Source organism: Gopherus flavomarginatus, chromosome 3 (genome assembly GCF_025201925.1).
Source record: "Gopherus flavomarginatus isolate rGopFla2 chromosome 3, rGopFla2.mat.asm, whole genome shotgun sequence".
Classification (NCBI taxonomy): domain Eukaryota; kingdom Metazoa; phylum Chordata; order Testudines; family Testudinidae; genus Gopherus; species Gopherus flavomarginatus.
Window position 1 is genome coordinate 239,641,277 of NC_066619.1, and position 13,248 is coordinate 239,654,524.

The 13,248-nt window shown below is 41.4% G+C and overlaps 1 protein-coding gene across 11 annotated transcripts in view; it reads right to left on the bottom strand.

Moving 5' to 3' along the window:
- Window positions 1-802: 802 nt before the first annotated feature.
- The window catches only part of LIMCH1 (LIM and calponin homology domains 1), a 314,760-nt gene continuing 302,314 nt past the window's right edge, over window positions 803-13,248 (bottom strand). For all 11 annotated transcript variants that reach the window (XM_050947393.1, XM_050947395.1, XM_050947394.1 and 8 more), the window contains 3 exons: window positions 11,175-11,283; window positions 8,810-8,912; window positions 803-4,063 (listed from right to left, as the gene is read on the bottom strand). In XM_050947393.1, coding sequence (XP_050803350.1) covers window positions 4,038-4,063; window positions 8,810-8,912; window positions 11,175-11,283 — 238 coding nt within the window. In that variant the 3' untranslated portion in view covers window positions 803-4,037. The remainder of the gene's footprint in view (window positions 4,064-8,809; window positions 8,913-11,174; window positions 11,284-13,248) is intronic.

Consider the following 13,248-nt stretch of genomic DNA (forward strand, 5'->3'; position numbering starts at 1 on the left):
GCAGCGCGGTGGGAGGGGTCAGAGGCTGCGCGTCTGCCGCTGGAGCGGAGGGAAGGCACAGGGGGCGCCCCAGGGTTACTGAGGTGGAGCATGGGGCCGGACCCACAGGCTGGAGAGCCGCCCTGTTGGGGCAGCCCCATGCCGCCCTTGCGCCGCCTGTCTGCACTGCACCGCCCCCGTCCCTGCCCCGCGTGGGCCCTACGGCTGGGGCCGTCCCCGCCCCGGGCTGCGAGCGGCGGAGCAACTCCGGCTGTCGTCGGCTGCCTTCAATTTCGGCGCCACAGCGGCCCCCGGTGGCTGGCAGCGGCACTTGCAGGCGTCCTGCCTCCGGGCGGCTGCCACGCGGGTCCCAGGCAGCTCCCCGCTCTGCCTGCAGGAGGATGCACTGCGCCGCTGCAGCTCCAGCTCCGCAAGTCCCACCTGGCTCAGGCCGCTGGCACAGCAAACGGACTCGGGCAGCCATCAAACAGGGCGCTGCCGAAGCTGGGTTGAGCCAAAGCCCCCTGAAGACTATGGGAAGTCGTGGATGGGCTTTGGATCAGGCCCACCCGGAGAGCCATGCCTGTCTCTCGGCTCAGTACAACAGGCGCTTTCCCAGCGCTCAGCAAGACCAGCCCCTGGACTGTCACTAACCAGGCTTCAGGAAGCAGCCCGCTCAGTGTTTTCCATCGCAGGGAGCTCAACCCTCGTGGCAGGACTTCCTCCAGCTCAGACTGCCCAGCTAGGTAGGGCATGGCTGTAGAGAATTTAGCAGCTATTTACTGCCCAGCCCAAGGGAAGTTAATTATAACAAGACAAAGCAACACTGCACCCAATTTATTCAACATTTTATTTATAAACATACATTAACTATAAAAGCTGTTGCATCCTAGACCATTTTCCCCTATTTTCCAGAGGCATTTTAGAATAAATATTGTAAGTGAAGATTAGTGTAACTATATGGAACATTAGCCCAACTAGGACAGTAATTCTTGTCCTTGATTGGGCTTGCATATAAGGTGGATCCGTTTTAGCTCACCAACCATTATGTCATGTATAGGCTAGCTATAGTATGTATTCCATCAATAACGCTACAGAGCAGGAGTAAGGAAAACCAGGATGAAAGTTTGGCAGCAAAATACATAAAATGGCCATGACAGTTATCAATGTTCTCTGATGTTACAAGGTGGTAAATAAGCTTTTGCAAGAGCTAAAAAACATTATATTGTACTTGCTCAGCAACAATACATCACTGTGAAACAAACACATTTACATGGTAGCTCAGTGTAAGTAAAGCATTATTTTTCCTGCAACCACAAACAAATAAAAAGAAAAAAAACAGAAAAAGAAAAAAGAAAAGAAAAAGAAAAATATTTCAAAACTTATGTTTGAATTGGAAAAAGCTAGGCCTTAGCCTGCTTGAACTGCCATGTAACAGTCTCCAAATGAAAAAATAAATCAAATATTAACAAACCATTGGCAATTAGCATTTAGAAAATGTTCTGTGCTGGTGACCAGTTGTTCATTATGGAAAAACCCTTGTGGTCTAAGAATGCTGCTTTGTTTTGCTTTACATTAGTTTTGGTACATATACAATTAGCCACACTAAAATATGTATATACGAAAAAATGAGAGAAAGGAGGGCTACATTTTCAAGAGGCTTCAATCAGAGATCCATTTGTGCGTTTGCAACTCTGCACATAAAAACTCCAATTTGCACATGCATTTTGGCTCCAGTCATGCTTCTGCTAAAATCACTGGGAGTTTACCACTGACTTCACTTGTACACTCAGGTGACTGATTTATACATCTAAATCTTATCACCTGTGTGCATAAGTGTTAATGACTAAATATTAAATGTTCACACTCAAGCATGCAAAAATAGAAGTCATGTTTTGAAAATTATGCCCAGAATATAATACATTCACATACCTTTAGTGTAACAATTGGAGTTAGACAGCTGTAAAAAGTACTTTATAAAAATCTGTATTTTGAATTTTCATATTGTGCATTATTTGCAATAAAGTATTATGATGACAACATGCAAAGTGTAAACATGTAAACATCAAGGTTATCAAAACATTTAACAGTAAATCATGCAAATGGTTAATCAAAACATTGGATGTTGCTCTATATATCCAAACGTTTCTTTAATATTTTTGTAGGGTTTTTTAAAAATAAAATAACCCCCATGTGAAGTCCTGTGAGCTTTACTCTTGGGATTTATTGCATCCATAAGTCACCACTATGTGCAACAACTTCGCATTTTCTAAGGCACAGTTTTAATGAAATAATGTGTAACTTTCTATTAGACAGCAACGTCTTAAAATTACAACATTGTGCAAATGTTTTCAGTGACAAAGTATTTTTGCATGAGCATGCAACTTGCACGCAAAGAACTGTCTAGCATTTTAAATAAATAGATGCTATCAATATAAACACTTAGAAAAAATTATTGCTTACCTAATATCCACTTTATTTCCTTTTACCAACATCAAAAGACAATGGATGTGTACATATTCTGTCACATACAATAAGGAATCTCTTAATTTAGTTGACCATGGTTTTAAGGCAGAATAAATAGATTTTTTTTTCATTTTAAATCACATCTTAAGCTGCTAAGTGTGATTTTTTGAATAACTTCTCCTTTATCAGCCTGCTAAAATTCACCATGTAGTACAGTTAGAAATCAGTACTGTAATATTTTACAACTGTAATGTGTGAGCTAAATTTTAGGGTATATTCTTGATCTATACACCCACAGCTTCAGTTTCTATTTCAGGGAGCTACTGGTATGCACTAACAGTAGAATATATTTATGATAATGCACAGAGTGCAACTGACCCAAATGTGCTTAATAGTTTTGTTGGGTTTTTTTGTAAAGTGTTACAGATTGGACCTCATCCTGCATTCTTTATACACTCACAAATCCCACTGACTGTAATGAGAGTTGTATATACAAGGAACACAGGTTCAGGACCACTGATGTACTGCACTGAATCACAGCTGTTTATAGTTTGACACATTCTAATTATATTGACCCTTTATGGGAACCAAATCAACCTGTCTGGTTTGTAAATGTATTTCTACTACATAGAATCTCATTAAGATATCAGATTCATAAGATCTGCTAATTCATTTGTAACAACTCTACTGGCCATGAGAAAATTACAAGCCAGTAGATCCGTTTAGCTGTACCAACAACCACCAACCCACCTCTGGTAGATTCAGCTTCATCCACGTCAGCCCCCCAAGAATTTGGTAGTATTGTATAATTCTGTACATGTTAAGAAAAGATTTCCTCTTTATTATCCTAGCGTGGATTTTTGCAATTGCTAATGGCATACACTCTTTCAAGGTTAATGAAGAAATCTTTATTTGATAGACTATTAAACTATAGTGTTGAACATTACTTGATGTATACACATACTGAAAAAAAATCCTAATGCTAAAGGTGCAATAATTTATTTGTATAACTCCTACCCTCCACTGAAGATAATATAAAACAAAATGTTTCAGAATTACAGTATGTATTATTAAACTAGTGTCTTTGTGTAAAAAAGTTAATAGTTTCAGTAATAACAGAAAAGTCACTTGTGATGTTTAGTTTTGCAAATGCACTAATTTGATGCTATCTTTAAATAATCTCATCTCGAATTGACATATTCTAGAACTTCCATAAACATTCTGTAAACTTATTTTAATTCCTAGAAGTATTAAAACAAAATAGATTTATTGAATCTTTTCTGACTTTGAAAAGACCAAAATGACAGATTTTAAATCATAAACATATCGGAAAATATGGAAATCCTCTTTTTTAATATTTCAGATACGAATTACCAAATGTTCTTCATACATATTATGCAAATTCATTAAGAAAGGGAAAAATCATACTGCGCTTTAAAGTAGCAGATGCAGCCTTTTATATGAGCATTACAAAATGAGATGGGAGCTATGAAGTCCATGGATATGAGCTCTTACAAGTGATTGTCTGGAAGCAGCCCCAGGGACATGATGGGGAAGCTCCTTGCAGCAAGTTTTTAGGACTGAAATTCCTGTCACAACGTTGTTGGCTGCCCAGCAGCTAAATTAAAAAATAAAAACATAGTAACAGTTACAAAGGTGACAAATCCTGACACTTGTTACTTTTAAAACAATGGAGTAGATAGGATTTCCCTCATGTGATATTTATATGCAAGAAATTCTGGCAAGAGTTTTACAACTCAGTAGTGCCCCTAGTTCTACAGTCAATTAAGGATATAAATTAGGCACCAACTGAGGGTGGAGGGAGAGAAGTATATAAATATTGGCCTAGCAGGAATTTATCCTTTATGTTTGAAAGACAAATTATCTCCTTTGTATTGCTAGCACATTCTGCATGCACTTCCAGTCAATTTACCCACACAATTATGACAAAAACAATATTATGGTAGAACAACATGGTGGAGGTTGATAAGTCATCTTTAGTCAATTCCATTGTGCCAATTTTGCATTATATGACTGCACACAATGATCAGAAGCAGCCTCCTCCTGTAACCAGGCAATACACAAGTTAAAGAAGAGCGTTAACTACTTTGCCTTAGAACTTCTTCGTCAGTGTCTCATGTATAACATTAATGATATGGATAAGAATATTTCTGGTTTTTTTTTAAGTTTATCTGTATTAATTTATTGTTCTAAAAAGATAAGCTATCATAAACTGCAGTCACTTATTTAAAAAAAAATACCCTGGCCACTTAGTTTTCTCCTAGAAAAATAGAAGACACGTTGACATACTTATTTTTTAATTTCAAGTTTTTAAACTGGTGTATTCATTATGAAATAAAGTAATTTGGAGCTTCAGGCAAATTTCTGGTAGGCAGCTGTTCTGCAAGTGTATCCACACCCCCCTCAGCCTCTTATTTGCACAACTTCTGGTTAGTGTAAGGGCACTAACATTGTAGTACCATGTCCTCTATTTCAGACAAACTATCTTCCACATTTTTTTTATATAAATAAAAGCCAAACAACATACAGATAAACCATTTTAACTGTTGAAGGCCAACAAAATCAACCCCTCTAGAACTCCTAAACTTGGACTATTCGTCCACTTTTGGAACTTAAGCACAAGTGGGTATATTTTTTAAATTTTGAATCAAAAGAAAAGCTCCTGAGCAGAGACACTGAAGAAAGAGGCCAATTTTCAGTTTAGAGAAAACACCTGAAGGTGAGCTAGGAAATTCTGAAAACATTATTTGTATTACCCTAGCACCTGGGTGCCCTAATCATGAATATGAATATGAATATGAATTTGTAATGAAAACAAAGAACTTTAAATCACACATGCACAAGTGACTTCACTATAATATAGTATTTTCTTCTACTTTCTAGCACAAAGTTGTAATAAAACTGCAGAAGACAACTGCTATCTCACATGTACTGAGCAGTAATACTCTACAGTGCCCTCTCTTGTAAATGGGATCACAACCCTCTTTCAAACAAACAAACAAAAATTGGGGAAGGGAAAGAAAAAAATATTGAATTTTCTTCCAATTTTTATATATAGCTAGAAACACAGACACACATTTATGGCCAGTTCCTCACCTACTTGAGTAAGAGTTTGCATGGTCAAGCCTATAGATATGAAGAAGTATTTCTAAAGTTTCTAATTTTGTTTGGTTTGATATAAAGTGCCTAAAAGCATTTCATAACACAAATAAAAGCAACTGTGCAAATGGATGAGAGGCTGTACAGCAGCACCCTCTATCTCTAAGAATATGGAAATACTTCTAAACTCAAAAATCAATACATTAGGACTGAGTACAAGTTGTGGATGGACCAGAGTATTTTTGTTCCTTGACTTACAGAGCCAGACTTTTTTGGCGAGGGGAAGAAATAATACGGGGGAAGGAAGAGGACCCTGTGTTTTGTCCCATCAATAGCAAACATGTCCTGGATATTCGGTATTCAACAGAAATTTCAGATCAAGTCTAGGGTGGTGATCTGTGTTTTTCTCCACACACCCTTCCTTTCATGCAGAATAAAAGTGCAGTGTATTTCCTATGTATCTGACCATGAGCTGGCAGGAGGGAAAGGAAGGAAAGGGGTTAAAAATTCTATAGTAATTTGATATCCATCACATGTAGATGGCATAGTAGATAGGAACAAAATCTGGACTACACCAAGTGGTAGTACCATCCTACACTCCCCAGTGACAAGTAAGAGATCCATGAACAGGAATCTCATGGACATACAAGGTCCAAGTGTGCTGCAGGGGCCAGGTATTTAGACATTAAATGGGATGGCGTGTCTAATACTGCTTAATAGGGACCCTTATGTCAATTAAAGAGCAATATTCATGGGCTCTTAAGTCTTTTTGGACAGAAAGAGGATTAAAGTGGGACAGGGTGGTGGTAGGGGTGACCAGACATTCTGTTTTTAAAGGGACAGTCCCATATTTAAGCCCTCCCAAAGATGTCCCAACTTTTTCTTGAAAATGGGCAAACTGTCCTGTATTTTCTGTCTCCCGCACATCAGTACTGGTGGGTCCTGCTATTGGCCGGATCCCTGCTTGCCAGCCTCCTGCTGACCAGCGGTGAATGGAAATGGTCCAGTGGCCAGCAATGGGGGTGGGTGTGCAAGGCTGGTGAAGATGCAGCGCATGGGGCTGGCTGCTCCTCCACTGGTCCGTCAGCACAGCATCTGCTGCATGCTGGCTCTCAGCTAGCAGGGCCCAGCCTCCCGTCCCATTTCCGGCTGGTGCTGGCTGTGCACTACAAGCGGCGATGGCTGGTGAATGAGGGCGGGTGCCAGGCCGCGGCCGGTTACATGTCGCCTCTGCTGCCCACCCATTGGCCCTTTACGTGCTCCCCATCTCACTGTCTTCTCCCCGCTTTGCCCCTTTGTGCCCTCCCTGGCCCCACTGCTCCTCCATATCCCTCCGACAGGGTACATCCCACTCCCAGCGCTATAAGGAGAACTAGCCCCTGGTTGGAGTGCTCAGCTCACCAACAGCCTGACCGGCAGGCTCCTTCTTTCCCCCACTGCCTCCGGCTGGGCTGGCACCCTGGGAAATCACAAGACCCTCTGTCTTGGGGCATAAACGCCGACTCTGTGGATGCTTTGGGGCTGGAGCACTCAAAGGGAAAAATAAGTGGGTGCTCTGCACCCACCAGCAGCCATGGTCCCCTCCTCCCCACCCCACCTCCTGCTCCCTCTCCCCCTCCAGTGCACTGTGTCCCCACTCCTCTGCCTACCTCCCAGCATTTCCTACCCAGCCACCGCCAAACAGCTATTTGGCACCGTTAGCACGCTCTGGGGGAGTCGGGGGGATGGGAGGAGCGGGAACGTGGCACGCTCAGTTGAGGAGGCGGGGAAGAGACGGCTGGGGCGGGGATTGGGGAAGGAATTGAAATATTGGCAGGAAAGGGGTGAAGTTGGGGCAGAGACTTTGGGGAAGGGGGTGGGGGCCTCATGGAAGGGGTGGAGTGGGGCAGGACTGGGGGAGAAGGGGGGGGTCGAGCACCCAGGGGAAAGAGGGGAAGTTGGTGCCTATGGCTCAGGACACTAGCTAGGAGGAGTCAAGCCCTGCATGTGCCAAAGCCCCACACAGTGCTGCCATGGAGAAACCTCTCTGCCCCTCAGCTAAGCTCTGGAGTGGCGGCGGGGGGCGGGGGCCCTGCCCCAGGGAGCAAGTGACTGCTGTTCCCTACGCACCCTCCCCTACTGAGCTATCTCTCTGGCCTGTGGTTCACTGAAGTCCCTGCAGTCAGGTTCCCTGGGCTCTAGTGCATGATGCAGCCTTAGGACTTAACCCCTTCCTGCCCGCACCGTAGCCAGAGGTGGCTGGGTTATGTCGGTGGCCAACAGCAGCCTGGAGATGTTAGCTGCCTTTCAATGCTGTGCGGGTAGGAAGGAACAAGCTGCTTCCAGCTGGGGGGAGGGGTTGGGGGGGTGGAAAGAGATGAGCTCTGCAAAGACATGGGTCAGGTCATCCCTTTCTTCCCTCTTCCTCCTTTGTGGCTGGAAGCAGCTCCCACCCCTTCCCTCCTGCAGAGTGCGGAAAAGCTGCTGCTGGCCACATTCTGGTGTGAACCCTGGCAGAAATCTGGAAGGGGGGGAGATGTGACCCTACATGCCCCCCCACCATGTGTTGCCTCGGGAAGACAAGGTGCCAGGTACCAGGAGAGGAAGGCCCATCCCAGGGACCAAGTCAGGCATGGCTGGCTGAGAGCACAGGGCAGGGAGGGTTGGGTCAATTGGTCAACCCCCTATGTAAGAGAGGTGTACAGGAGTGTGTCACCTCTCCCCATGTGTGTGTGTGGGGGGAAGGAGGTGTCTGTGTCACCTCTCCCAATGTGAACTCTAAAGCCTTAGAGATAAGAATGTAAATAAAAAGAATCCAACTACACAGTGTTTCTTTTTAACGGAGGCTCAGTCAACTTGATATTAATTTGTTTGATTGCCATCGAACTCGCTTGAATATCAGTAATTTCCCGAGTTTCCTGTATTCAGCATAGGTGATGGTGAACGCATTCAAGGCTGTTACACAGGGAAACTTCCCATCCTCTCAAAAATATTAACAGTGATTAAAAATTGAGTACATTTACAATACCAAACATTATTCATACATTACACTGAAAAGCTAAAATAAAGGGTGAATAGGACTGGGAGATTTTTGATGGCAATTGACAGTAGAAACAACTTAATATTGTTATGTTACATATCAACATATGCATAGTTAGCAAATACCTAAACATCTTCCAACAAGAATGACAAGATTAACTCTAGAATGTAGTGTGGAAGGGAAAACCTCATGGATACCTATCTTAAAATGCAATCTGGTACTTACTTCTGGATCTGATGTAACAATCATTGCAGTTGAGAAGACCATTTCTAATCCTGACATCAGTTCCACTTGCTGCATCTCCAAGCTGTCCCTTGCAAATTCCACACTATTGGTTGAAGAAGAATGGAGAGGGTAAGGTTTATGGGACAGGTTTCTTTTTCTCTCTCTCATTTTTTCCAAGATTTGGATTTTCATTTCATGAGTTCCTTGTGAGGTGAAAAAAAGATTTCACGTGGTCTAAAAGCAAGGTTTTTAAAGCGGGCTATATTTAGGGCTTTATCCCATAAGTCTTCACTTAGACTAAATGCACATTAAAATCAATGAGGGTTTTGCCTAAGATATTACTAGAGAACTGAGCCCTTTGTGACAGGCAAACCTCAGAAAGGTCAGAGGTTGCACAGATGAAGATGGTTATTGAACGCTTATCTAAATGTATGCTGTGTAAATCAGGCTGGAGATGTGAGACCAGGTGTTCTCTTGAGATTTCTAGAAATCACCAGCTTAGCTGACTGAGAAATACCATAAGAACAGTCTCTCTCAGACTATTTCTACTTGAGGACTTGGTGAAAATCAGAAAAGCACATTCATGAAGACATTGGAAAATGCCTGCATGCATACCCCTTTCTGAGGCAGAAGCAAATTTCAGTTTGAGGCAAAGGTTAGCTCTGGTTTTTGTTTTAGAGGAACAGGTTTGTCCACCTTTACTTATATGCTGCCTCCTTTACAAAGTAAATGCTAGAAGCAGCAATTTGGGATCTATGGATATTTTTGATTAAGATGCTGGTTAAAAAGTTCTGCAATCGTTTTTCAGCTACCTGGTCAATATCATCATGGAGGCTCTGCAGTTTTTCCTGTTTCCTCCCATATGTAGTAGGAAGATGCAAAATTTACAAAATCATTTGGATGTAACACAAAGGTCACCAAGTACTAAGTACACTGTACTAGCGCAAACATTTGAAATGGGAGCAAGTGATGGAATGTTTGACCCGTCATCCTGCCATTCAACACTTACATTCTATCTAAACAGAGATCTTAACTGTTTAGCATCTAATTAGTAAGAAAGTCTGTTCAAATACAGAATAAAGACTGGGAGTGGATGGGCAACTACACAAAGTAAAACTATTTCCCCATGCTTACCCCCCTCCCCCCGAAGTTCCTCACATCTCCTTGTCAATTGCTGGAAATGGGCCATTTTCATTACCACTACAAACAGTTCTTTTTCTTTCCTGCTGATAATAGCTCACCTTAACTGACCACTCTCCTTATAGTGTGTACAGTAACACCCATTGTTTCATGTTCTCTGTGTGTATGTATCTATATATCTATCTTCCTACTGTATTTTCCACTACATGCATCCGATGAAGTGGGCTGTTGCCCATGAAAGCTTATGCTCAAATAAATTTGTTAGTCTCCAAGGTGCCACAAGGACTCCTGTTCTTTTTGTTCAAATACAGTTCTCTAGAAAAGTGTCAGCACAGTTTCAAACCTCAGTGACTGGGTCACAGAAAATGTTTCTTGATGTACGGTTTGTTTTGCACCTGAATCTCAGGTGTGCTGAACAGTCAGCATGTACTTCACAAGACAATGTGTAAAAGAAAAGAAATTAAAGTGAAAGGTATTTTATCAATAAGCATTTCTAAACTGACAGAGTATAATTCATATACTGTATAATTTTTTCTAAGTGAAAGCTCTCCAAGATGAATCTGATCAGTTGAAAATGGGTGGGGTGGGGGAGGTGGTCAGAATTACTTCGAAAGATTCATTTGGTACATTATTTAAGCACAGTTCATCAGATACCAGCACTCAAATATTTTATACTTGGAAATTACATGTAAACTGGACATAACCAGTGTCCCTAGGGTGACCAGACATCCTGATAAAATCGGGACTATCCCGATATTCAGCTGTTTGTCCCACGTCCCGACAGAACTATTGTCGGGATACCATTTGTCCCAAAATTTGGCTTCGGGGGCGCTCCAACTTTTTTTGTTTTTTGTGCTTCCGTGGCACCCTGCCCCCGCATGTGTCCTGATATTTTGGTTTTGTCATCTGGTCACCCTAAGTGTCCCTAACTTCTGTTATGAGATTGTGGAATAACATCTGCACAATTACTTGCTAATAAATCACAGGTCTTGGTTCAAATTATATAACCCTTGGTGTAACTATTTGATAGGAAAGAAACAAATTTAGACCATTCTAACTCCTCTTCAATAAAAATGCATAACAGTGGTGCAGAATAACAACTTCCTCTTCCTTCCATTTCCAGTGTTCATGATCCCTAATTACAACATACTTTCTTCCCACAGTAACCATGACACAGGTGGAATGAAATATTTTTTAAACAACCAAGATAATAATGAAGTCATACCCTGAAGCAATGAATGTGAAAATATAGACCAAGTGTTTCAATAATCATGGCAGCTCCTTTTCCAAGAGGAAGCCGACAGGCAGAACATAGTTTCTTTCCACTGACAGACCTAAAAGACAATGTATATTTTTAAAAAATGTAAGAGCAATGTACAGCAGAGTGCAAACAAATGTTTATGCAGTTTTATTAAGAGTGGTCTGGAAGAATGAGTGAAGTGCTGGGATTCAGGTGATCCTGAGTTATAATCCTGGCTCTGCCACTGACTCAGTGTGTGGTCTGGGCCAAGCCACTGCACCTCTGCCTCAGTTTCCCCATGTGTAAAAATGGGAATAATGCTTATCAACTTATCTCACAGTTGTGCTGTGAAGATTCATTAGTTAGGGGCATATGGACTTTCACTGGGACTTGAAATGCTTTTGATAGTCTCCATTCCTTAAGTGTCTGTATAGTGCTTTGAACGTGTACCGCATCTACAAGCCAAATCAAAAAGAGAAGGTGCAAACTGCTTAAATACAATGGCTCTGTTGATGGAGTTAAATAAAAGGAATTACTGCTGTGGATTATTTTTACCCTAATTGAAGATGTAACATCCAAGTGGAAATACATGTGGATTGTCAGTGTTACTAGCATAGCACACTTTTAGGTAAGTTACTTGAAAAAAATTCAGTGTTAACAGTTAAGTTTCAAATAATAAAATAATTCAGAAACTCACTTCTCCATCAGAGAAGTCATGCATCCGACAAAGTGGGTATTCACCCACGAAAGCTCATGCTCCAATACGTTTGTTAGTCTATAAGGTGCCACAGGACTCTTTGCTGCTTCTCGATCAGGGAAAACTGAGTTATGGAGTTTCTTGAATTATTTACAACCAAACTGTTAGCATGGAATTTTTTCAAACAATTTACTTAAGTGTGTTTTAAATCCTTCCTCAAGGCTCAGCTTTGCCATGATGCCTGCAAGAAATCAGCCAGTTAACAACAGTGATTGTTGGGGGATAACTGGAACTTACATTTGCCATTTAAAAATCATTATAAATAACATATGTAAAATTGTATATGCTTGAATATATTCCCCTCTCCTCGTTCCTTCCACATTTTAGTTCTTCAGAACCGGGAGTATGACTTTTTTGTGTTTGTACAGTGCTCAGCAACATGGGCCCTGATTCTGAAAAGGACCTTGTCTCTTGGCACTAGTGAATTAACAATAATAAATCAGTTTCTAGGTACAGGTAGGAGAGAAATTTCTCAATGATTCATGAGTTTCCAATGAATGCTTTGATGTGTACTTAGGCAGTGATAAGACAACATACAGTACTTACCCTTACCTTTATTTGTGCCGCAACATAACAATAAGGCACAAAAGAGTGTGCATTTGTAGTCCACTGGTGTGTACCTTGGCTATATTATGAGAGAACAAAGGCAAATTCCTCTTTATCCACCAGAAAAGTGCATTAATGCACACCCTGCATTAGGTCATTGCTATCGGAATACGGTTTGCTAAATTTTACATTTAAAAAAACTCCCTTAAAATATAGTTTTGGGTGTTTATGCACTATATCCTTCCACTATGTCAAGTACTCCCTAATAAAAAGATAAGAGAAAAGTAATAGGGAAAAGGTTATAAACAAACACATTCCTCCAATTCTCTTTTAGCTTCCCAAAGAGAAGCAAGAACCAGATGTTGGCAATAACAGGCAGGAAGAAGTCTAAAACTAACAGTGTTTTGTGCTTGATTTTGAAAAGTTGGCCTTAACATCCCATGAGCAGCCGCACCTATACATGAAAAACATCATGGACCTCAAATCAGGAGATCTTTGAAGCGATGTCTCTTAGCAGAAAAGTCAAATATCTCCATATTCATGATAGAAGGATGCTGTGTTAATGGGCATAAGATCATCTCAGAATATTCCCATGCAATCAGTATAGAAAGGAATCAAGGGGGCATAGATGAAAGTCATCTCAAGTACTGTAAATTGGTCTCAAAGTACATTACGTCCTCAAACAGATGCCACATCTGCACGTGTTAAATCATTTTTTAGAACAAATACCACTTTAGGTGAATGTGACTGGGAATT